The following is a 21,731-nucleotide window of genomic DNA, read 5'->3' as shown; positions in this document are numbered from 1 at the left end:
TACCCAGACCGCAGTTTGAGAATCCTTGATCCTAAAGCATAGAACCAGACTTCTTTTTAAAAAAAAAATGTTTCTTTTTGTTTAGCCTAATGTGAGGCCAGTTAAACCAGCTTTGTGAGCCATCTTTGAGGGTCAGGGGCACCATCTGGGCCACGCCCTCAATATTCCACAGTGACATGCTCACGTCACACGCACAAGTTGCATGTCATGCGTGTGACACATCAGCACGTTGTGTGGCATGTGTGCTGGCCCCCTAAATCAGGAGGGGCAAGTTGGCACACCTGTTGAGGGTACTCAGTGCTTATATTAAGCCAGTGATAGAACATTGGCTAATTCAAGTTACTGTCCAGCCCAGTACCTCCTCTGTGTAAACATATTGATACATTATCCTAAAATAATAATAAAACCTATTATGAAACCAGTTGCTTTTTAGTTTCAGAAGAAAGGGAGGAAGAGGAGCCTGAAGATACAGGATTAGATGACTGGGAAGCCATGGTCAGCGATGAAGAGAGAGAGAAGGGTAAGTGTCTTTTGGAAAAGCAACGGACCACCACCTAGGCCTGAGACCTCTGCTTCTTTTTGTTCAAAGCATAGCACTTCTCTCAAAGAGTTGAAATGAGTGAACAAACATTGCACAATATGTTCAGAACCATACTTCAGCTCGAATAAGTCCTTTAAACTGTTGTGTGATCCGCTTGGTTATTGGGTTTACAGGGTTTTCAGCCACTATCTCTGTAGTAACCCCCGCGCTAAAAGCATGAAGTGCATGTTCCTATCAGTCAGCCAATAAAAATAAGTTTGAAACCAACCTTCCTTGTTCGTTTAATCAGCGGTTCTCAATTTGTGGGTCCCCAGATGTTGTTGGACTACAACTCCCATCATCCCTGAGCTCTCGCCTTGCTAGCTAGGGGTGATGGGAGTTGTAGTTCAACAACATCTGGGGACCCACAGGTTGAGACAGGCTAGTTTAAATGAATTCACTTAGCAGTATGACTGTGGACAAGGAGGACTTGGGGGAAAGTTGGGCCAAAAGCCAACCATGTTTCTGTTTTGAACAAGAAATTCTTCAGTATAAATAAATATATAAAGTCAATAATGGGGTATGCCACAGCTTCACTTTTTGAAACACCTATACCTCCCTTATTGATTTTGCCGGTCAAGGGAAATAGGACTGAAATTCAGTGCAGGTCTGTCTGTGTTTGCATTGTAATATGTGGAACTGCAGTTCTGTACACAGGTAGCTGTATCAGAATAGAACCCAGGTAGAAGTAGCCTTTTAAAATTTGCATCTCCTGTCATCAGAGAGAAAAACAGTCCGCATTGAAGTCAAGGAGCAAAATGATGTGGACGACGAGGGAGATGGAGACGGCGATGACGAAGAAGATGAGAGTGAAGAGTATGAAGACGGAGAAAGTGAAGGAAGTGAAGGTGAAGAAGATGAGAAGACTTCAGATGAAAGGGAATCTGAGCCTCAAGCTGCTGGAAAACAATCTGCAGAGAAAAAGCTAAGTAAAGAATTAAGCTCTGATTCAGAAGATGATTCGGATGATGATCGCACTAAAGAAGAACGTTCCTATGATAAAGCTAAACGGCGAATTGAGGTATTTGGTCACAGTCTTTCTCATGTAGTTAATACGATTCATTCTGAACAAAAGATGCTCCCTTTATTGCTCTCTCGCTCTCTCTTTTGCTTACTTCAGTGCTCCTTTGAAACCTTTTCCATATCTTTGCTTCTTTGGTGAGGATACACAATCTTGCACAAATTGTTAAGGAGAAGGAAGCGTTTACAGCTGAAAGCAAATGTCAAAATTGTGGGACTTTGTAGCTTCTGTTGAGTTTCCAGGGTGCACCTTTGCCCAGATAAATTACACTCACTAGTTTATCATGATTTTTTTGGAATAGGCTTCATTAAGTTGTCCAAGATGTAATCTTCCTCAAGTCTGTGACCACATTGGCCAGAGACCATGGGACAGGCTACATGTAGCTACTTTGCTTCAATAACATTAGACAGGGTCAAATTACCCAGTTGTGTATATGGCCATATGTGTATATGGAAATAAAACCAGGTGTCCCAGCAAACCAAGGCTGCTGTTAAGAGCTTCTATTTGGAACTCGCAAAAGCAGATTTCCATGTTTTTTTTCACCGTGATCATGAGGGTTCTGAGTTTCAGCCTAGGACTACTGCCTTTTGGTGTAGATGTCCTGCAATCAGGTAAACTAAATGTCTGCTTAATGTGCTAACTAGGAACAAGTATTTAGCTGGAAACAGTGTTTAATGCTTTTTTCTCTGTTTACAATTATATGTTTGTATTAGGGGTAAGGACTCTTCGGCATAATTTTGAACACTCAAAATTGAGTTGCTTTCCTGTTTAACTGTCTTCATTTCTTTCTCCTTTTGACTTTAATTGACATTGTTTGTTCTTAATTCTAGAAACGTCGTGTTGAAAACAGTAAAAATGTGAATACTGAGATACTACGAGCACCTGTTATTTGTGTACTTGGACATGTAGATACAGGAAAGACTAAAATTCTAGATAAGGTAAGGTGCAGGTGGGTTTCACGAAATCGCAAGCTTTCTCTGCTAGTTAGCTGACAAGTTAACTGCCTGCTTCTACTTAAGCCTGAAATTTTGTAGTAACTTGGGACCGCTTAAAATTGCTTGATGCGAAACTGTCACCCGTGCCCTTTCAAAGCATATATTAATCAGCTCATCCAGGTCGTCATTCTTGCTCCCCCCCCCCAGTTATTCTGCTTTTTTTGTTTTGTTTCATGCAGCTCCGCCATACCCATGTACAAGACAGCGAAGCGGGAGGCATCACTCAGCAGATTGGTGCAACTAATGTCCCCCTTGAGGCCATTAATGAACAAGCAAAGATGGTGAAGACTGTAAGTAAGATCTTTCTCAGAACTCCGTTGATGTGCTTTTAGAAGGAATCATTGAATTATATTATTTCTAGGGACCTCTCCTCTGCTCCACATCTCGTGTTGGAAGCTGGTGCAGTTTGGGCTTGAGTTTGTCCTTTATTTAGAATGGACCTATTCGACAAATACCTTTATTGGCTGGAAACATCTACATTTGCAACATCAGTGCCTTAAAGTTGAGGTTCATGGTTGGCTACTTTGTTGCCCATCATTTTGTGAGCTGGAGTTGCCTCCTATGTTAGTGGAGGCTTCTCAGATCCATAGCTGTTTAGAAAGGCAGTAGGTTTCAGATACTATCCTGCCTCCTGTGCTCACATACTTTCGCGCCACAAGTCTAGCTAGAAAGCTCACCTGGAGTCAAATGGGGGCAAGGCCTTGTCTTCCTATGCCACGCATGGTCAAACTTGGCCTTCCAGATGTTTTGGGACTACAACTCCTATCATCCCTAGCTAACAGGATCAGTGGTCAGGGATGATGGGAACTGTAGTCCCAAAACATCTGGAGGGCCAAGTTTGGCCATTCCTGTCCTGTGCTATTTCCATTGCAGCACCTTGCACTGAAAGCTGTTAGCCTCTGCTCTAGAAGAGGAGCTGCATCAAGTTAATGAAAACTTAGTGATGCAAGTTGTTGTTGTTGTTGTTTTTAAAGTACTAGGATTATGTAGATTGTGGATGGATTTCTTACATAGATTATGTAAGAAACCATGGCTAAAGTTCAAAATTATTGCTGTGGATATATACACTATCAAAGATTTGGTTTGCATAAGTTTCAAGGTAGCCAATATTTCGTAATGTTAGTTTGACAGAGAGACGGTCAAGATTCCAGGAATGCTGATCATTGATACTCCAGGACATGAGTCTTTCAGGTAAGTTTGCAATATTTATATCTGGGAGTTTACCGTATAATGTTTGAATACATCTATACAAGTAGAAATTAGTTAGATAATGTTCTGTGTGCCTTTCGTTTTCATTTCTAATAGTTTTGCCAAACACTTCTACAGGATAGAATTTGCTTTAGAACAGCTGCCTGTTCCTGGCAATTCTATCTTTTGCCCTTACTTATCGAGTCTACCTTTCCTCCTCAATGTTGCAGCAATCTCCGAAATCGAGGAAGCTCACTATGTGATATTGCAATTCTTGTAGTTGATATCATGCATGGTTTGGAGCCCCAGACCATTGAATCCATAAACCTGCTGAAGTCTAAAAAATGCCCATTTATTGTGGCACTCAACAAGGTAAGATGACTTTTACAGTCTTACTGATTCTGCCATAAGATCGTAAGAAGAGCCCTGCTAGATCTGTCCAAAGGCCTAGCTAGTCCAACCTCTTATTTTCAACAGTGGCAATCTAGATGCCTCTGGGAAGTCCCCAGACAGGACATGAATGCAATATACCACTCCTTCTGCTGTTCCCCAGCAGCTGTTGCTCAGGCTGATGTTCAGGCATCGGGCCTAATGGCCATTTCCAAATGCCTTTTTGGTTTTTTTTTAATATGTGTGTCTTTTACTATTTAAAAATATTTGTGCCAATTGAGTGCTAAATGTTTGTTCTATCAAGGGACTCTCCTTCAGGAGCAAATCCTGTTAAGTCTGCTTGCTTTGCAAGTTTATCCTTGAATTTTAGAAAGGGAAGAGCTTTCATCCTCACTTCACTCCTGTTGTGAAGCTTGCCACTTGAAAATACTGTATTGAAAATAATGTTTTTTAGGGGCAGAGGTCTCGCACCCTTCAAATCTTGCAGCTAGGATGCATAAGAACCTAGAGCTTATTGTGTAATGTTTTATTGCGTTTTTATGTATGTCAGAAGTCACTCAGTGGCTGGGGTAACCCAGTTAGATGGGCAGGATATAAATAATAAAATTATTATGTAATTCTTTCCAGGCATGAGAGTTTCATTGAAATTCCCCATCTTGAATAGCATTTCCATGACTTCCAATGGATGGAACTGATTCACACTGACATTTCTTTGCTTGGAAAGAGCAGCTTTCTTCATTTAACAAAGGGGGAACCCTGTATGTGCAAGGAAGCTGTGCATTTAGGGGCAGATGGCTCTCTGGGGTGATACGACTCCTCTAGATACTTCATAAATGTTTATTTTGTCTTTTATTTTTATCTGTAAGTCACCTTGAGTCCTTGGCAGGGAAAAAAGTGAGGTATAAATAATAATAACATTTGCTTGTAGATTCCCTACAGTTGCTGTTGTCTTGCATGGCTCCTCCTGAGTAGCATAACATTCAATCAATCAATGAATCAATGAGATGTTTTTGATTCTGTCTGGTTCTGATTCTGATCTGATTTTCAAGATCGATAGGTTATATGACTGGAAAAAGAGTCCCGACACAGATGTAGCTGCCACTTTGAAGAAGCAGAAAAAAAACACAAAAGACGAATTTGAGGAACGTGCAAAAGCTATCATAGTGGAGTTTGCACAGCAGGTCAGCAGAATTACTATCATTGCTTCTGTTAGTATTTAAAATGTATTTTGGTAGTGGGGAGACATGCAAAGGCCCCCAATTTTTTGCTGCTGCCTTATTAGCCAACCAAAAATGTATTGACTCTCCCAAGACCATCTGTTGTGCCTCACAAATGTGGCATGAGGTTAGCAGAATATCTTCTTCTCTTTTTTCCAGCTGTATGCTTGGAGCTGGAGAGAAGGATTCTCCTCCAAGTTTCTTTCTAGAGATGAGAGACTAAAGCATGTGCTTTTACACTGGCACCTGCTGGAGGGTACCTATTGGGTGCAGAGGCAAGTCCACATTTCTTACCCTCTGTCTCCAGGAGAAGGTGGTCTTTTGCCTTCTCTTCTTCTGCACCTGAGGGGGCACTTGGAGGAACTGTCCAGAACAGAGGCAAGCTGATGTGCTTCCATCTCCCCACTCCTGCCCAGAGATAAAGGATTGTTATGGCTCTCCGTTTAAGCCTGGCAAGCACAGAGCCCAAACAAATCTTAGACTTTGGAGCTAGGGAGGGAGCAGGGCAAATCACACATCCCATATTGCTCCTGAGTTTGGAGGAAAGATTGGATTCCTCTCACTTGTCAAGGACTGGCTTTCCTCTCTCAAATTGGCAGCATCTGGTGGGTGGGGAGTGAGGTTGTTTCACCCTGATTATATGTGGTTGGAGAATATTGGTCAGTAAGGAAGGGTTTCAGGGAGAAGATGAATTTTGAGAGGGGATTTGAAGAAAGAGAGGTAGCTGTATCATGTCATATGTGTTCTGGAAGCGAGTTCAGGGTATTTATATATAGATGCTACCTGGTGTTTATACTCTTTCTCATACAGTATAGTATTTATTTAAAAAATTCTAATAGAAGTTTGATATTTGGTCTAATAGTGTTCAGTGTTTTCCTGCCCTTTTATTTGTATCAGATTCCTATCACACCTTTCTATACTAACTTCTTTGCCTCTTGCTCCTTCCCCTAATACTATGCTTGTGGTTTTAGGGCCTGAATGCTGCCTTGTACTACGAAAATAAAGATCCCCGCACATTTGTCTCTCTGGTTCCTACCTCTGCTCACACTGGGGATGGCATGGGAAGTCTAATAGCTCTTCTTGTTGAATTGACGCAAAACATGTTAAACAAGAGACTGGCACACTGTGAAGAGCTGAGAGCCCAAGTTATGGAGGTAATTTGATATGCATCTTTTGATCTGGATTGAAAGGAAACATTCTTTTTGTTGCATGTGGATAACCTGCAGCCCATGGGCAATAGATGAAACCCTCCCTGCCTGAGCAGGCAAAGAAGAGGAGTGTACACCTTGCAAAAGCCTTTCCTGCCAGGAGGGGGAAGGAAACAGACAGCAGGGAGAGAAGAGTGCTTCTGTGGGGTTGGAGAAGCAAAGCAGACAGAGTTGATGTAAATTGGGAGTCTGAGATCTGGGGCAGCGGGGTGGGGAGTCGACGGAGATTTTTTTTTTTCCTAGGAGAAAAGTTGTTTGACTCACTGTCATCTAAAGCGAGGAGATGAAAGGCAGGTTACTGAGAAAATCAACTAAGGAGGAAATTTCAAAAGATAATCTTTGGGAGCATGATGTGTGTGCCTGTTCAAGGCTGTCTGCTTGTGGCCTTTGGCGAGAAATGATTTGACTGTCTTCTGTCTCTTAGGTCAAAGCACTTCCTGGTATGGGTACCACAATAGATGTCATTTTGATTAATGGCCGCTTGAGAGAAGGCGATACCATTATAGTTCCTGGAGTAGAAGGTCCCATCGTAACGCAGATAAGAGGCCTTCTGTTACCTCCACCTATGAAAGAACTTCGAGTGAAGGTAGGCAAGCAGCGTGTGGAAACACATCCTCAAATTAACTACTAATGCCTAACGCTATTCAGCAGAAATGCTTGGCAGTCCATGCTCTCCCTCATCTTTCTGGAAAATAATACAAAATAACACTATTATTTCTTCACAGAAATTGCCCTTTGCAGGATCAGGATCATTGAAGGGAGGTGGAGCTTTTGTGTCCAATCGCCTCCTGTTGTTTTATCCATTTTTAGTCATGTGGTTTGCCAGTGTATTGCTGTTAGCAAAAATAACACCCTTAAATTCTGAGGGCAGAATAAGGCATGCAAATTGAGAGTACATACACAACTGTTGTAATGTTGTAGGCCTTTTGAGCTTGTGATATATTTATATGAATATAAAATATGTAATGTAATACAAAACCATTCTCATAGCTATGCACTCCATATATTTTTGCTTTAATGGTCATATCTAAGTGCAGCATTGTAATATTTTTTTCTGCCAAGGCCACAACTTACTTTTTTCAGGCCTTGAGCTTTCTTGAAGGTATGATCCACAAATCTGAAGCTGGAAATAATATCTGAGCTATAAGCTATACAGAGTTACATTGTACATCTTTCTCTCTCCTTAGAATCAGTATGAAAAACACAAAGAAGTTGCTGCTGCTCAAGGAGTGAAGATTCTTGGAAAGGATTTGGAGAAAACATTGGCTGGTTTACCCCTACTTGTAGCTTATAAAGAAGATGAAATTCCGGTTCTTAAGGTTAGGCATACATGATCTCTCTCAGAATGAAAATAGCTAGGAAATCTCAGTGTGAATGACTCTCATTAGGCTGTATGAGGACTCTGCTTTTTGGAGCTTCATTATCAGAATAATAACTTTTTCAAGGAAAGAAGTCAGACTTTTATTTCCAGGTAGAAGAAAGCATACCTCTTTGATTCAAAGAGTAAAAGTAAAATAAACCAGTAATAGGGAAAATACGGACAGAAACATTGTTGAGCCAGCTTTAGTTTATGAACATGCAGGCAGGGTCATGCCTTATGAGAAGTAATGATTGTTCTTAATAGACGGAATACCTGTGTTTTCAAAAGTAGATTGCTGTAAGGTACATGCTGCTCCATCTTCTGGGTAAGCTATTAACTATTCAGGTTCTACGTAGAATTAAAAAACTTGCATACCTCATATGCAATTCTGCATCCTTTAGAATTGTGCAAGAATTAAACTGGAATCTGTGCAGAACTTTTAGGTATTGCAGCATGCTCTTGCAGGCCGTGAACATGCTGCGTGTTTAAAATTATCTGCTTTCAAACTCACCAAAGCTACTTGAATTAATTTATTGTACTTCTGGAGTTTCCCCAGTTGCTTCTGACCATCTGTTCTTTCCTGGGACACAGTGATAACTACTAAGTGTGCGCAGTGAACTGTCTGCTCCAGGGATTGAGAGGGATGACTTGGAGTTTGATTTGTGGCATTTCTGTCTAAACCTTTTTTGCAGTGATGTGGTAGGCTTAGCTGTTAAGGGTTTGCTTCATATACTGCCACTTCAAGGCATGAAGAAAGCTTTAATTTCCAATGCTGTGTTCCACAGATCTGAAGCTATAAATCATGTTTGAGATATAAGCTATACATAGTTATATTGTACATTGTGCCGCATAGGGCTGATGAAGATATTGGGATTCTACTTGTACTGTCCAGATTATCTGTGAAACTTGACAAGCTAAGTGAGATCTCTTAAGATGTGCTATTTTTTTACATTAAAAGGATGAATTAATACACGAATTGAAACAAACGCTGAATGCCATAAAGTTAGAAGAGAAAGGTGTTTATGTGCAGGCATCTACTCTGGGTTCTTTGGAAGCCTTACTTGAATTTCTGAAAACATCAGAAGTGCCAGTAAGTATCCAATTTTCTACTTTACGGTCTTAAATTGCTGTGCTCTGAATTGAAGCATATTACGGAATTGAAAACAGATTAATAAGACTTTTCCTCCCATTTCCTGACAGTATGCTGGAATTAATATAGGCCCTGTCCATAGAAAGGATGTTATGAAGGCATCGGTTATGTTGGAACATGATCCTCAGTATGTAGCTTTTTAAAATATACATTACTGTTACTATTTGTATAATCAAATTCCTGTCCTCTTCCTCATCAACCTTATATTTTGTCTCCTAGGTATGCAGTTATCTTGGCATTTGATGTGAGGATTGAACGAGATGCTCAGGAAATGGCTGATAGTTTAGGAGTTAGAATCTTTAGTGCAGAAATTATTTATCACTTATTTGATGCTTTCACAAAGTATAGACAAGACTATAAAAAACAGAAGCAGGAAGAATTCAAGTAAGTAGCATTCTTGTGTTTATTTTTTGCTCTGTTGCAAGATGTATGTGAAGATTATGAGAAGGGCTTGTTAGTATCTGAAACTGAAGAATTTTTAAAGTCATTTTCTGAGCTACTTTTTTAAAGGTAGGGACCAACTGTATATAGGACAGGATTCAAAGAACTATGCATGGAGTTTCTGTACACCTACTAGTGCTTAGAAGGGAGCTGTTTGGCATGTTGTAAGGAACTGCAGCTGGCAAAAAAGTGAGGAAAACCACCAGGGAGTTCTATCAATGATATAAGTACTTGAATATATACATTAAGTTATTAAGATCTCTAATGCAAGAAAAATAAAAACACTGAACCGTGAGAAAGAAATAGCATTTTACCCTGGGTGTTTTGGTATACAATTTGAGTAAATAAATACCGAATGAGTTTGATTTATGTATGGAGCTTTTTCATAATCAAAATAAACTTTGAAGCAAGGGCTGATTTATAGAATGACTAACCATAGTGGGTGGCTGTCTGCAATCATTTGGCACACAGAAGGTGGTAAAATTCTCCTCCTTAGCACGTTGTAAAAGATTACAGGTAACCCATACAGTTGAACAACGTAAGATGCCTGGTTGTTTAGTTCCCTGCCAAGTGTTAAGGATTCTTGCATATACCAGGTGCAGATATAATGTGTAGAATGGATGCCTTATGGGCTAATAAGAGCAGCTTACCACGTTTTTACATGTACATCATGGCTACTACTTTTAAAAGTTATCTGTATCCATGTTTTACTTGTCTTTACCAAAACCTGTTGTTTCCCCCCCCTATAGGCATATAGCAGTATTTCCTTGTAAGATGAAAATACTTCCTCAGTTTATTTTTAATTCTCGAGATCCTATAGTGATGGGAGTCATTGTGGAAGCGGGTCAGGTAAAACAAGGAACGCCCATGTGTGTACCTAGCAAAAATGTGAGTATTCTGTTTTCTTAAACTGAGTCTTAACAGATGGCAGGCTGTGTACTGGCCAGAGTCAGGATATTTGCTCTCTTTACTCTGCCTCTCTTAATATTAGTATAGTCTTAACTTACCATATGGAATAACTATAAACAATGCCCATCAGCCCCAGCCAGCATGATCAGCATACTTCCCATTTCTGCCAGGAGCAAGTGTTGTGCATAGTAACCTTCCAGCATTAGCAGTAGAGAAAACGAACAGCAAGTACTGCAGTGAATGTAGGCTAGACTAAAGTGTAAGTTTGGGCTGCGTAACAAATGTTTCCTTCATGCTTACATGTCCCTAGATCTAACTTAGGCCTGCAGTTGTGAATCTTAAATTTGACAAGACCTAAATATTTTCTGAAATAATTAAATGCATGAGTAATGGAGCCAATTCAAATACCGACTTAACAATTTGCCTAATCTAAAAGTGACCACCTATTGACTAAAATGTTTTCAGCCCAGACCGCTTTGCCAGTGGTGGTGGGTGTTTTGCTATGTCTGAGGTCCACAGATTACTTAACTCTGTTTTAAATCATAATCAGTATTACATCATAAAACAGTGTTTTTATGCACAATAGAGAGAAAACTTGTATGTGGCAGTTTAGATGTATCTCTTAAATACAGCCATAGCTGTAGTAGCCTTAAACAACTTAGGAGCTGTGTTCTTGAACTTGCATTGTGGTATAAATGTAGAGATTATAGGGTAGTTTTCACTTGACAAGCTCAGTCAGCAAAAGCCCCAAATATGGAATTCTACTTGTGTAAAGGAGCTTTTTGCCCCTCTCCTCCCCCTGCGCCCTCCAAAATTGGCTCAAGCAGACAGGTATGTTCCAACTGGCAAGCGAAAATGCTTGCACGTATAGAACATTCATCATATGCCATGTTGAATTCCATCCATGTACTCCTAGAAACAAGGCCTGGTAGGTGTAGCAGGCCACAAGGTGACTCAAGCCTGGGAGGAGACCCCCTTGCCAGCAGCAATCCTCAGGAAAGTGATTAATACTGGTGTGAGTAGGAACCTTTGTACAGGAGTCTCCATTATGGTCTTGTTAATATTGCTATGGCTCCCTTAGTTCTGGAGGGTAATGTAAGAATCCATATTGTAATCTTCTATTGTAGAATCTCATTCATATTATGCTAGTAGATGAGCCAATAGAAGATTGGCATATTGATTTGTTATGATTGTATATAGATTTCTAGCAGCAGCCAAGTTTATTTACTGTGTCTACTCTAATCCTCCTAGCTGTGTGTTTCTATAAATTAGTTGGGTTGCTAATAAAACTTAAGAGCTCTAAAATGTCCTGTGTTTTTGTTGCAGTTCATTGATATTGGAATAGTTACAAGTATTGAAATAAATCACAAACAAGTGGATGTTGCAAAAAAAGGTCAAGAAGTCTGCGTGAAAATAGAACCTATTCCCGGTGAAGCACCTAAAATGTTTGGGCGCCACTTTGAAGCAACAGATATACTTGTCAGCAAGGTAGGTGCTTACGTTGTGGGTGGGATGGGCTCGCATTCTTCGAAAGACTCTAGTCACATGTTGTGGACATCAAGGAGCAACCCTGTGTGTGCGTTTAGCAGCTTCTGGTGGTGTACCAGCTGCTCCCTTTCCTGAAAAGGAATGTGCTAGCCATGGTAAATCATGCTTCAGTGCACTCTTTTATTGTGCTCTTAACAATTGGCTTTTTCTTTTGAAGTAGAGTGTTGTCCTTGTAAGCATGTTTAGTTGCATAAGTTTAGTTTCATGGACATGCGGAATGAGCACACAAGTTTGTACCAGTGACATTATGGCATTCTCGGTATGGCTAAACAGATTAGAGAATCAAGCCAACATTCAATCCACCTGCAGTTTTACACTGATGAAATTGTTATAGAAGTTTAGAGGTAGGTAACGCGAGTTGTAGTGCAGCATTAGCTAGAGGGCTAGAGCTTCCATAACCTTTACATCCTTCCATCAGAAGAGTTGTGGTGATCTTAGGATACCTTCTTCTTTGCCTGTGGCAAAGCTGTCCTGGGACAGATTAATTCTGTATCCTCTGTTGTTGTAGAGGCACTGCATATCAAAGTGTCTTTGGTGTTTTGAGTTTGCTGCTTGTCAGTCTCTAGTTATGTAATTCTGAATATTACGAGTTTCAAATTGTTAGCTGTCTTGTTATCCCGTTTTAGGATAAACTAATATTTTTGTATGTATTTATTAAATATTGATGGTAAACCATTGATTGTATTTAGCATATATGCTACTGTAAATATGCAGCATAGTTGATTCTTGCTTGTTTTGTGCAACTACATCCTTCTGGACAGAACAGACATCTCATTTATGTGCTACCAGCCTTAAGTAGCTCACATATGATCAGGCATGTCTTTGAGTACTAAAAGTGGTTTGCTCAAATCTGCCTAGTTAGCAAGGTTAATTTGCCCTTGACATGTCTGAGAGGGAGAAACATGCATGAAGACTTTTCTTGAAGCTGCTTATTCATTTGTGTTATCACAATGTGTATTTTGTGTTCTATCTGCAGATTAGTCGTCAGTCCATTGATGCCCTGAAAAACTGGTTCAGAGATGAAATGCAAAAGTCTGACTGGCAGCTTATTGTGGAGCTAAAGAAAGTATTTGAAATCATATGAAGTTCTTTTAAGCAATGGGCAAGCTAGCATAAACCCACAATTCCTATTAAAAAAATCACCAGCAGCAGATTATAATGAATGTGCTGTTGATTAACATCTGGGGGGAAATAGGTGGATAAAATGTTTTCCATGAGAAACCAAGTAACTTTCACTGGTTTGACAGTGGTCAATTTACATGTCCCTGTGGCTCCAATGTGCCTGTGCCCCCACTGTCCTCCCCTTTATACTGGCTACTGTTTTAAAGTTTGCCCTTCCCAGATCTCTCATCTGAAATAAAAAAATAATAATTTTTTATGACAGAACTCAACTTTCACTTTTATACTTGGTAAGATCAGTGCTGCAGTATTTGATTGACCAAATTCCTGCAGAGGTTGTGATTCTTGGACTTTTTTTGATGTAAGAATTGTTTATTTATGCATACCTCTTTTTGCCCCTTGATTTTTCAACATTCTTTCTGCTTTGTGCCTATAGGAATTTTTTAAGGTAGAAAAATTAGGTAATTGGGTATCTGTGTTTGCTTTGTGTGAAACAATGATGTAAAGCATAGTTGGCTGCCTTTGCTTGCACAGTTTGTCAAACTGTAATAATGTTGACCTGCAAAATAAAGGAAAATGGACATTATCCTGTTAAATTACCTTCTAATAAAGGCAGCAGCATGCAACATGTTTAACTGTCAAGTTAAATTGTTACCAGTGGCTGATCCTAATAATTCGTTCAGCTGCAACTTAATACTATATATGACTGCTGCAGTCTTGTCTTAACTGAACAGTTCTTGTAGAGCTGTTTGCAGTATCTGGTAAGGGGACTAGTAGATTAACACTGCAATCCAGTATTTATAGCTACTGAATTCAGGGGGACTTATTATTGGGTAAGTTTGTATATAACCACAGTCTAAATCACCTTTAGGATGGTGCAAGCTAGAGAGGCTCCTATGTAGTGTGAGCAGCACTGCTCAAGTTACATACTACATGGAAGGCAGATCTTGACGAGATCCTACATGCAACTAAGGAACAATTGGGAGCTTAATCTATGACAGTATCCCAGCCTGCACTATGCTGAAAACTTTCAAGCTAAACATACCCACAAACCCCTACCCCTTCTTGGTTATCTGGTTGCAAACATTCAACCATGTGTGTCCCCCTCACCCTTGTAACTGCAGGGATGCAGTCACTCATGGGTGAGTGGAAGGGAAGGTAGAATTTCCCACTTCGGTCCCTTCTTCCCAGTTCCTCACTGGCCCCCAATATCTACTAGTCAGATAGGACAATGAAGTAGGTACAGGTAAGCCAACAGCATCCTTTCCACAACAACACAGCCAGTAAGTGATAATGGAAGGGCACCACAGTGGATACAACTGTTATGTTAAAGAACACTGTGCCATATCTCACTGCATATCTTTAGCCTCTTTCACATGCAGCCTTCAAATACTTCACTGGGCTTTTAATAGCAGAATCACTAAATAAAAGGAAATAAGCTGTGATCATTAGGATGTTGAAATTTGCTGGAATTTATCCTATACTTACATGAAACTGGAAGAGAACACTGCCTTTAGTCAACACAGTAGAAGCAACACCTAGAAACTCCTTGTCTGCTCCTAAAGTCACTATGCAAACAAGCATACTTTGGAAAAAGGTTATGAGGATGAAAGAGTCTTTTTAAAAGAACTGTTTCTGTCATACCACCACTTTAAATAGGTATGTTTGCCACTGTATGGTGTCTGTAAGCTTGAATGGATAGAAGTGGAATATATAAATGTTTAAACATTAATGCTATTTTATCGCATTATTGAGTTAGCAGTTGCTTGAATAACTTTCTCAGAGAGTTACCTCTAATAGAACTGGAGCACTAAGACAATAGAATCTGTACAAATTACATACAGTTCTTTATTAAACAACTGTAAACACTTCACTGTAAAAATCCATAAAACTTTTATAAACCAACATTTTGTAAATAGATTCTATACTACAATAAAAGAATTTGAACACAGTTATTTACATGCAATACTGACAAATTTTGGCACTTTCTTGAAAGGAAATGTACAAAACACTTTCTTCTTTAAAAAAAAGTCAACTTATAAAAACTTAGCTTTACTATCATGCACTTTGCAAATACCTCACAAGCACTTATGGCACAGCTACCAGAGGGCTCCAGGCTCTCACCACATCCTTCCTATAAAATCAGTTCAGATAACTTTCAATGTGCTTCCATAAGTTTGTTGCAAAACCACTTGAACGTTGTCAAGAATGAAGTCAAACGCCATGTTCCAAACCGATTCCACGGACTGCTGCATTAGCCTGTAGGGGGGAAAACATGTCTACTCTTAGAAACTGATCCTTACCACCACACATTTTCATAGCTTTGCAAAGAGGGGAGAAGGTGCAATAGCCAAGAGTCACCAACCTTGTGGGGCCCAGTATCTATTTGGAAACGTTAAGACTCCCATGGGCAATAAATATAGCCATTTCACAGAAGAGAAATGAGTAACTGAGGCAAGAATAGCATGATGTGATTTCAAACCCAGTTAACAATGCCATTTTGCAATGCTCCTTCCACTACAAGGAAAGTTTGCCCACACTAAGGAGCTGCTGGGGGAAGGAGCAGCTGCAGATCCCACCCCCCAGATAGATTTTTCCAGGGCTGAGCTGTTCAAGCTCTGGTTGGATGATGGTAAGTATCAGAAGTTGAAGTCTTTCTGCCTATCTCCTTGTCTGTTCCTTCACCTCTAGTGGGGAGCCTGGCTGTGCTTGGTTGGTTCACAGCCATGAGGTAGGGTGACATTACCCATTTTCCTTTCCCAACTGTACCACCAACTTCAGTCTCTTGTCTGCCAAGATTAGATAGAGCATTCCATTCCTCCCTAACACTGCACCCTGCAATTCCCCTCAAATGAAAAATGCACATGCACATACAGAACTGAATACCACTGAAACAACCATAAATACAATCCAGCAATCCTATGGTCTCTTGGAGGATGATTCATAGGCAAAGCAAGTGTTTGCTCTCCCTTCCAAGAGAGTCAAGACAAAGCGCTCTGCCTTCAGAGGATGATCCAATGCCAGATTGCCATCTCACTACTGTGGAAAGGGATGTGCCAGGAGAAAGCTTGAATCCGAAGGACCAAATGTCTTCCCGGTCCCAACACAGGCACCCCGAAAAGCCTCCCAGAGAGCGAACTATACTAGCCTTGGAGTTCGTTTCTGTCCTATTGTCCCCAAGGGAGGGGAATAGTATAAATTTTAAAAAACAAACAGAAGGAACACAAAGGCACCCACTTCTTATTTGGTAGGGCTTTGCATGAGGGGTTCAACTTCTTTCACTGCCTATGGTTTTTTTTTAAAAACCAATAAGCACATGGAAAGACCTTTAGTTGGGAAAAGGAACAGAATGAATAGAATGAGCATTAACACTTCTTTTTTCTGTCAAGCTTTCATAATTGCCTTTTCAGATGGATAAAAAGTTCTATAACAAAATGTGAATTGGTAAGACCCAAAATTAAGCTACCTTTTCATATATTTGATGACCAGATCCAACTTTTCTAAATCCTTTTCTTCTATCAAATCAGTACAGTACTTCACAACTTGTAGTATGTCTTCCTCCATGGGATCTGAAATGAAATGGACAAAAATTTAATGCATTTTTACCCTGCTTGTTGTGGCTCACAATAAGGGTCCTGCCACTAGCTTTATGTACTACAAAAGACCCACAAAGTAAGGGAAGTGGAGGTAAAAAGTAAGAAAAGGGAGGTCAGTTTTCCAGCTAGGACAAAGTGAGCTATTTGAGGGATACCATCCAGTTCAGGCCAGGATGATCTTCCCTTGCTGGAGCTCATCTTAATAGCAATTGGTAGTTCCTCTTCCTTTAGTCAATGCATGGGGTCTAGTGTGTTCACATAGGGCTATTAAATACAATCCTAACCCCACATACTCAGGAGTAAGCACCGATGAATTCAACAGGACTTGCCTCTGAGTAGATGTCGTCAGGAATAAATGTGCTTTCAGTCAGGAAGGGTAGTGTGATGCACATATTTATAATCTATTATTTGGCAGTGGCTGCTGCTGCTGCTGTGACTAAAGCCCTCATATGAATATTCCTTAGCCAAGTAAAGTTCTGTCTCTGCCTTTCCCAAGTAAAGTTCTGTCTCTGCCTTTTCAGTGAAACCTTCAATCCTCAGGCAAACTCATCTTTAGATCATGAACTGTCTGGCTTTTTGGCGTGAACACGGCATTAAGACTGCACCTGACAAACTATCTTTATCCATAGATCAATATGGAAAATTTTACCTATTATTAATCTTGAGCTGTTGATGACTGTAGGATTTATCAGACACTTGTGGAGCCACTGCTTCCTACAAACAGTAACCATCTCAGGTCTGTAATATCTGATCATTATGCAATTTGAAACCAAGGTTTTAGGAGATACCATGGGCCCAAATGATGCTTTCAGAAATGTGAATGCCCTTGGAACATTACAGAAGAGTTACACGAAAGCCCATCTTTCCCAAGCAACAAAGAGAATAAGGCTGCACATGCTTATTACTGCTAAAGTATTACTTACTTTTCCCCAGTAAGATGATTGAAATAAATTATACAGTGGTATCTCGGTTTTCGAACGTAATCCGTTCCAGGAGACCGTTTGAGTTCTGAAATGTTCAAAAACCGAAAACTCAATACGGAAAACTCCCAAGGCGTGTTTGAAAACCGAAGCATTTACTTTCAGGTTTACAGCTTTCAAAAACTGAAATGTTTGTCAATGGAGATGTTCGAAAACCGAGGTATCACTGTATTTGAAAGGAAAGAAATAGGGGTCCCTAATATGCAGTGATGTCTGTCAAATGGCAATTAGTGGTATCCAGTAGAGAGACAAAGCCTTCCAGTTCAGACTTTCAATAATTCTATTTCTTTCATTGGAAATATTTCCATACAAACACAATTCAATGAAAAAACTACCAGCTTACCTGCTATGGTTGTAATCCATTCTTTGAGTAAGGCTTTTACATCATTGAATTCAACAGCTCCAGCTAGATTAGGGGCCTTAGTAGTGCCATACAATAGTGGCTGTGAAACGGATGGGGTGGAAGTATTTGCTGTGGTTTGTGCCAATTCCACCTGTTTATGGACAAAATACACAAGTAGTACTGCACATGTGAATTTTTTTCTTCTGTATCTTCCCAACTCCAAACCTTAAAAAAGCAGCTCAAGCACCAAAAACCTCATGACAAGACAAGCAAACAATAAAACATTAGCTTAAAAATATTTGAATGCTGTATTTATTTGTGATAAAGTTACCTGAGAGTTGTCAGTGGTTCCTCCTTCCTGTTTCAAGAAGTCATCTATTAATTTTTGTGGGCTCCCAACAGAAATTGCCATACTTTTTGCAGGGCTCCCAAAGAGCTTGTTTTTTAAAGGACTGTGGTTCTTTTTTACTGGGCTGACCTGGTTTTTTTTCCTACTTCTTTTCTTGTTTTTCGTAACAGGCTTCAAGTTCGGCAAAGGATTCTTTGCTAATGGGAGTCAAAGGAGAGAGAGTTATCAAGCACACAATGACAAAAGAGATGATCCTCACCCAGTTTTTTCCATTACAGTGAACATTATTTGACAAAGTTCTACTACAGACTTACCAGTGGTACTTTGCTGGAAAACTGCCCCTATAGGTTTCTGTCTTTGATCATATGCCTGTCTCAGCTCTTCCTGCAACTCTGATGGTAGTGCAGCAAAAACTTCAGGGTCCACCTAAGCAAGGAAACATCCATCTGTGGTTATACCAATGGTGTATAACACTGATGTTTACATTTCTGACTTTTGTATCATTTATGAAATGGATTACCGTGGGACCTCTTGTTACGTACTTAATCCGTTCTGGAGGTCTGTTCGTAACAGGAAACCGCTCGTAACATGAGGCGCACTTTCACTAATGGCACCTCCCGTTGCTGCAGCGCCACCAGAGCACGACTTTCGCTTGCATCCTGGGGCAAAGGTCGCAACAAGGGGCATCTAGTTCCGGGTTAGTGGAGCATGTAACCCGTAGCATTCGTAAGGGGGACGCTACGTAACACGAGGTACCACTATAATACTCAATGTTTATAATAAAACATCAGTCTAAATTATAAAAAGGACTATGCTGTTTGTAACTTTAGACAGTACAGATTTCTTCAGAGCAGGGAAACTAGAAATCTATAACCCCCCTCCCCTGAGCAAACACTTTATTGCTAAATGCAAAGGTCTACTAGTGTGTTATCAAACACATGCTGTCATTCACCTGTGAAAATGCTGGCAGTGCTATTACATTTATTCCGGTATCATTGCTTGGTTCTTTGACATCTGGTATTTGTAAGAGAACTGCCCCAACAGGCTGTGGAGGAAAACTAGTATTGTATCCATTAACAGGCTCCTTCTTGCTACTATCGCATATCTCTGCTTGCTGAAGAGAATACATTTGCTCTATTTGATCTCGAAGATCAGGTGGGAGTGCTTCCAAAACAGACTGATCCAGCTATGAACAAAAACAACATTCATCTTTCAGTTTCAGAAGAAATGACTTTTAACCACACACATCTGCAAAGAGGAGAGGGAAATTATGTACAGTGGTACCTCTGGTTGCGAACAGGATCCGTTTCGGAGCTCCAGTCGAATCCTGAGGAATTCGCAACTGTAGGGGCTGCTTCTGCGCATGCGCGCGGGGCAAAACCTGGAAAAATACTTCCAGGTTTGCTACGTATGTATCCCGAAGGATACGTAACCAGAGGTGAATACAAGTAGAGGTACCACTGTATTATTTTGTGCTTGCTTAATAGCACAGATACAAAAGGCATAACTGAAGAAGCTGTTTCTTCTCCTGTACTAGTTATTTGTGTTCTAATCAAAATAAATGAAAGAGTTTGTATGGGATGCATATTTCATTTATGGATCACTTCCCATGAAGCATTCTACACTAGCATATTGTTCATACAATCAATGCCTAGGTGTAGCTATACCACATTCTATGCACTGTTGTGCTGATACAGCCAAGACTCAGGGACAGCTTAAAGGTTAAGTCTCTCATATGCTAGTGACCAAAAAGCTATCTGCACAGCAGAAACCCATACAGAAGCCATTAACAACTGCAAACAACTTATCCATCCAAGAACATGTGTTTTGCATATGTTCTCTTACAGGATTTTATATACTGTACTTTTAAATTAATGTTTTATCATTGTTACAATATATTTTCCATATTTAACAAAAAGTTAGATTAACCAATTTAGACATAGCCCCTTCATTCCTCTGTTTGCACAAGTTGCAATTAAGCCAGAAAGTGTTTGACCATAGTTTCCCAAATCAGGATCCTAAACCAACTTAAACCATGTTTTAGGATCCTGACTTTTTCAAAGCCAATAGCCATGATAGCCTGTTTCAGACAAAACAGGAACCCATGGCTAATTAGTGACTAACTGCATTCAGGAAAGCTGCAAAGGGAGAAACAAAGGCGCTGCATGTGTGCACAACCGGATCTTTTATATCCCAGCTTATTAAGCCAAGATATGATTGTTCAAACTGGGCCAGTTTTAATCCAAAGGATAATGATTACGAAATTATTACAGTATTGTTTGAAGAAGAAAAAAGCCTCTCCACAAGTTTACTATCTCATAAGCTTCCCTACGGATTTCAACTACACTGGCGAAACTACACTGGGGAAAACTAACTGTTCCCATACCTTAGCAATACACATTTTGCAGTATGAAGGAGGTACTGTACAACCTTTCTTTCTAATAATCTGTGAAAAACAGCCCAAAATAAAATTCTACGGTTCTCTCAATATAGGTCGTGTCTGATCATTCTCTCCAAAAGGTTGAGCTCTGTCAGTCCCACCCAGTATGCATCAAACCTCCTACGATCCCATAGTTTTCCCAAAACAGAGCCGTGTTTGGATCAGATTACCATCAAGTATGGTGCAAAACACAGCCACTAGATTCCCCCTTAAAAATGCAATATTAACTCTAGTTCAAAACCATTCTGCCCAACAGAAATGCTAACGGGTACAATTCTATATTGTTTTGCATGGCAGTAAATCCCATTAACCTTTAAAAATGTTTACTTCCAAGTAGATATGTATGGGCCTGCACTTTAAATGTAGTAATGTGTTCACTTTTATTGCTTGAGACATTCCAAAGACTCATGAAAAGTATCACACACTGGGTGGGAACAGAATAAAAATATGGATCTTATCCATTATTTGCTTTGTATTAAGAAAGAGCAAGAAAAACTTCAGACCTTTCTTTACATTGTTCTTACCAGAAAGAAAATTTTACCTGGGAAGGTGATGGTACCTCAATACTTAAATTAAGTCTTGATTTTATACTGATAGGCGTGTGCAAACCATTCAGACCGACTACAGGCTCAGATTTGTTGGCAACACGATTGGCATTAGATGTCAGAGACGCTGGCATTGTACATGCTTTTGATGTGGAAGATATTTCAACATCCACAGCAGCCACAAATACTATGAATGCAGAAAAAAGACAAAAGTTTAACTGTTCAGAAATACCTAGCACATACAATTAAAGGAGTCTGACTACTGTGTTTTACTTTCTAATATTGCAAAATTAAAAGTTATTAATGAAATACAAAAAAGTTATCAATAAGAAATATGTTTTATAAACAAAAA

At 39.9% G+C, this 21,731-nt stretch overlaps 2 protein-coding genes across 4 annotated transcripts in view; one reads left to right on the top strand and one right to left on the bottom strand.

Annotated features, from left to right (window-relative positions):
- Window positions 1-13,712, top strand: part of EIF5B (eukaryotic translation initiation factor 5B) — a 28,283-nt gene extending 14,571 nt beyond the window's left edge. Inside the window, exons 9-24 of the mRNA XM_083735434.1 lie at window positions 434-520; window positions 1,303-1,601; window positions 2,432-2,539; window positions 2,776-2,886; window positions 3,720-3,787; window positions 4,015-4,156; window positions 5,224-5,355; window positions 6,363-6,545; window positions 7,024-7,185; window positions 7,787-7,918; window positions 8,918-9,049; window positions 9,160-9,236; window positions 9,329-9,493; window positions 10,300-10,438; window positions 11,786-11,947; window positions 12,984-13,712. Coding sequence (XP_083591560.1) covers window positions 434-520; window positions 1,303-1,601; window positions 2,432-2,539; window positions 2,776-2,886; window positions 3,720-3,787; window positions 4,015-4,156; window positions 5,224-5,355; window positions 6,363-6,545; window positions 7,024-7,185; window positions 7,787-7,918; window positions 8,918-9,049; window positions 9,160-9,236; window positions 9,329-9,493; window positions 10,300-10,438; window positions 11,786-11,947; window positions 12,984-13,091 — 2,207 coding nt within the window. The 3' untranslated portion in view covers window positions 13,092-13,712. The remainder of the gene's footprint in view (window positions 1-433; window positions 521-1,302; window positions 1,602-2,431; window positions 2,540-2,775; window positions 2,887-3,719; window positions 3,788-4,014; window positions 4,157-5,223; window positions 5,356-6,362; window positions 6,546-7,023; window positions 7,186-7,786; window positions 7,919-8,917; window positions 9,050-9,159; window positions 9,237-9,328; window positions 9,494-10,299; window positions 10,439-11,785; window positions 11,948-12,983) is intronic.
- Window positions 13,713-14,949: 1,237 nt separating this feature from the next.
- The window catches only part of REV1 (REV1 DNA directed polymerase), a 43,086-nt gene continuing 36,304 nt past the window's right edge, over window positions 14,950-21,731 (bottom strand). For all 3 annotated transcript variants that reach the window (XM_083735431.1, XM_083735430.1, XM_083735432.1), the window contains exons 17-23: window positions 21,376-21,566; window positions 19,347-19,580; window positions 18,709-18,820; window positions 18,377-18,591; window positions 18,046-18,196; window positions 16,593-16,695; window positions 14,950-15,385 (exon numbers count right to left, since the gene is read on the bottom strand). In XM_083735431.1, the coding sequence (XP_083591557.1) occupies window positions 15,274-15,385; window positions 16,593-16,695; window positions 18,046-18,196; window positions 18,377-18,591; window positions 18,709-18,820; window positions 19,347-19,580; window positions 21,376-21,566 (1,118 nt within the window). In that variant the 3' untranslated portion in view covers window positions 14,950-15,273. The remainder of the gene's footprint in view (window positions 15,386-16,592; window positions 16,696-18,045; window positions 18,197-18,376; window positions 18,592-18,708; window positions 18,821-19,346; window positions 19,581-21,375; window positions 21,567-21,731) is intronic.

Source organism: Podarcis gaigeae, assembly GCF_964106915.1.
Source record: "Podarcis gaigeae genome assembly, chromosome: 4".
Classification (NCBI taxonomy): Eukaryota; Metazoa; Chordata; class Lepidosauria; order Squamata; family Lacertidae; genus Podarcis; species Podarcis gaigeae.
The sequence above is the reverse complement of the archived record's forward strand: the minus strand, read 5'-3'. Positions and strand labels throughout refer to the sequence as shown.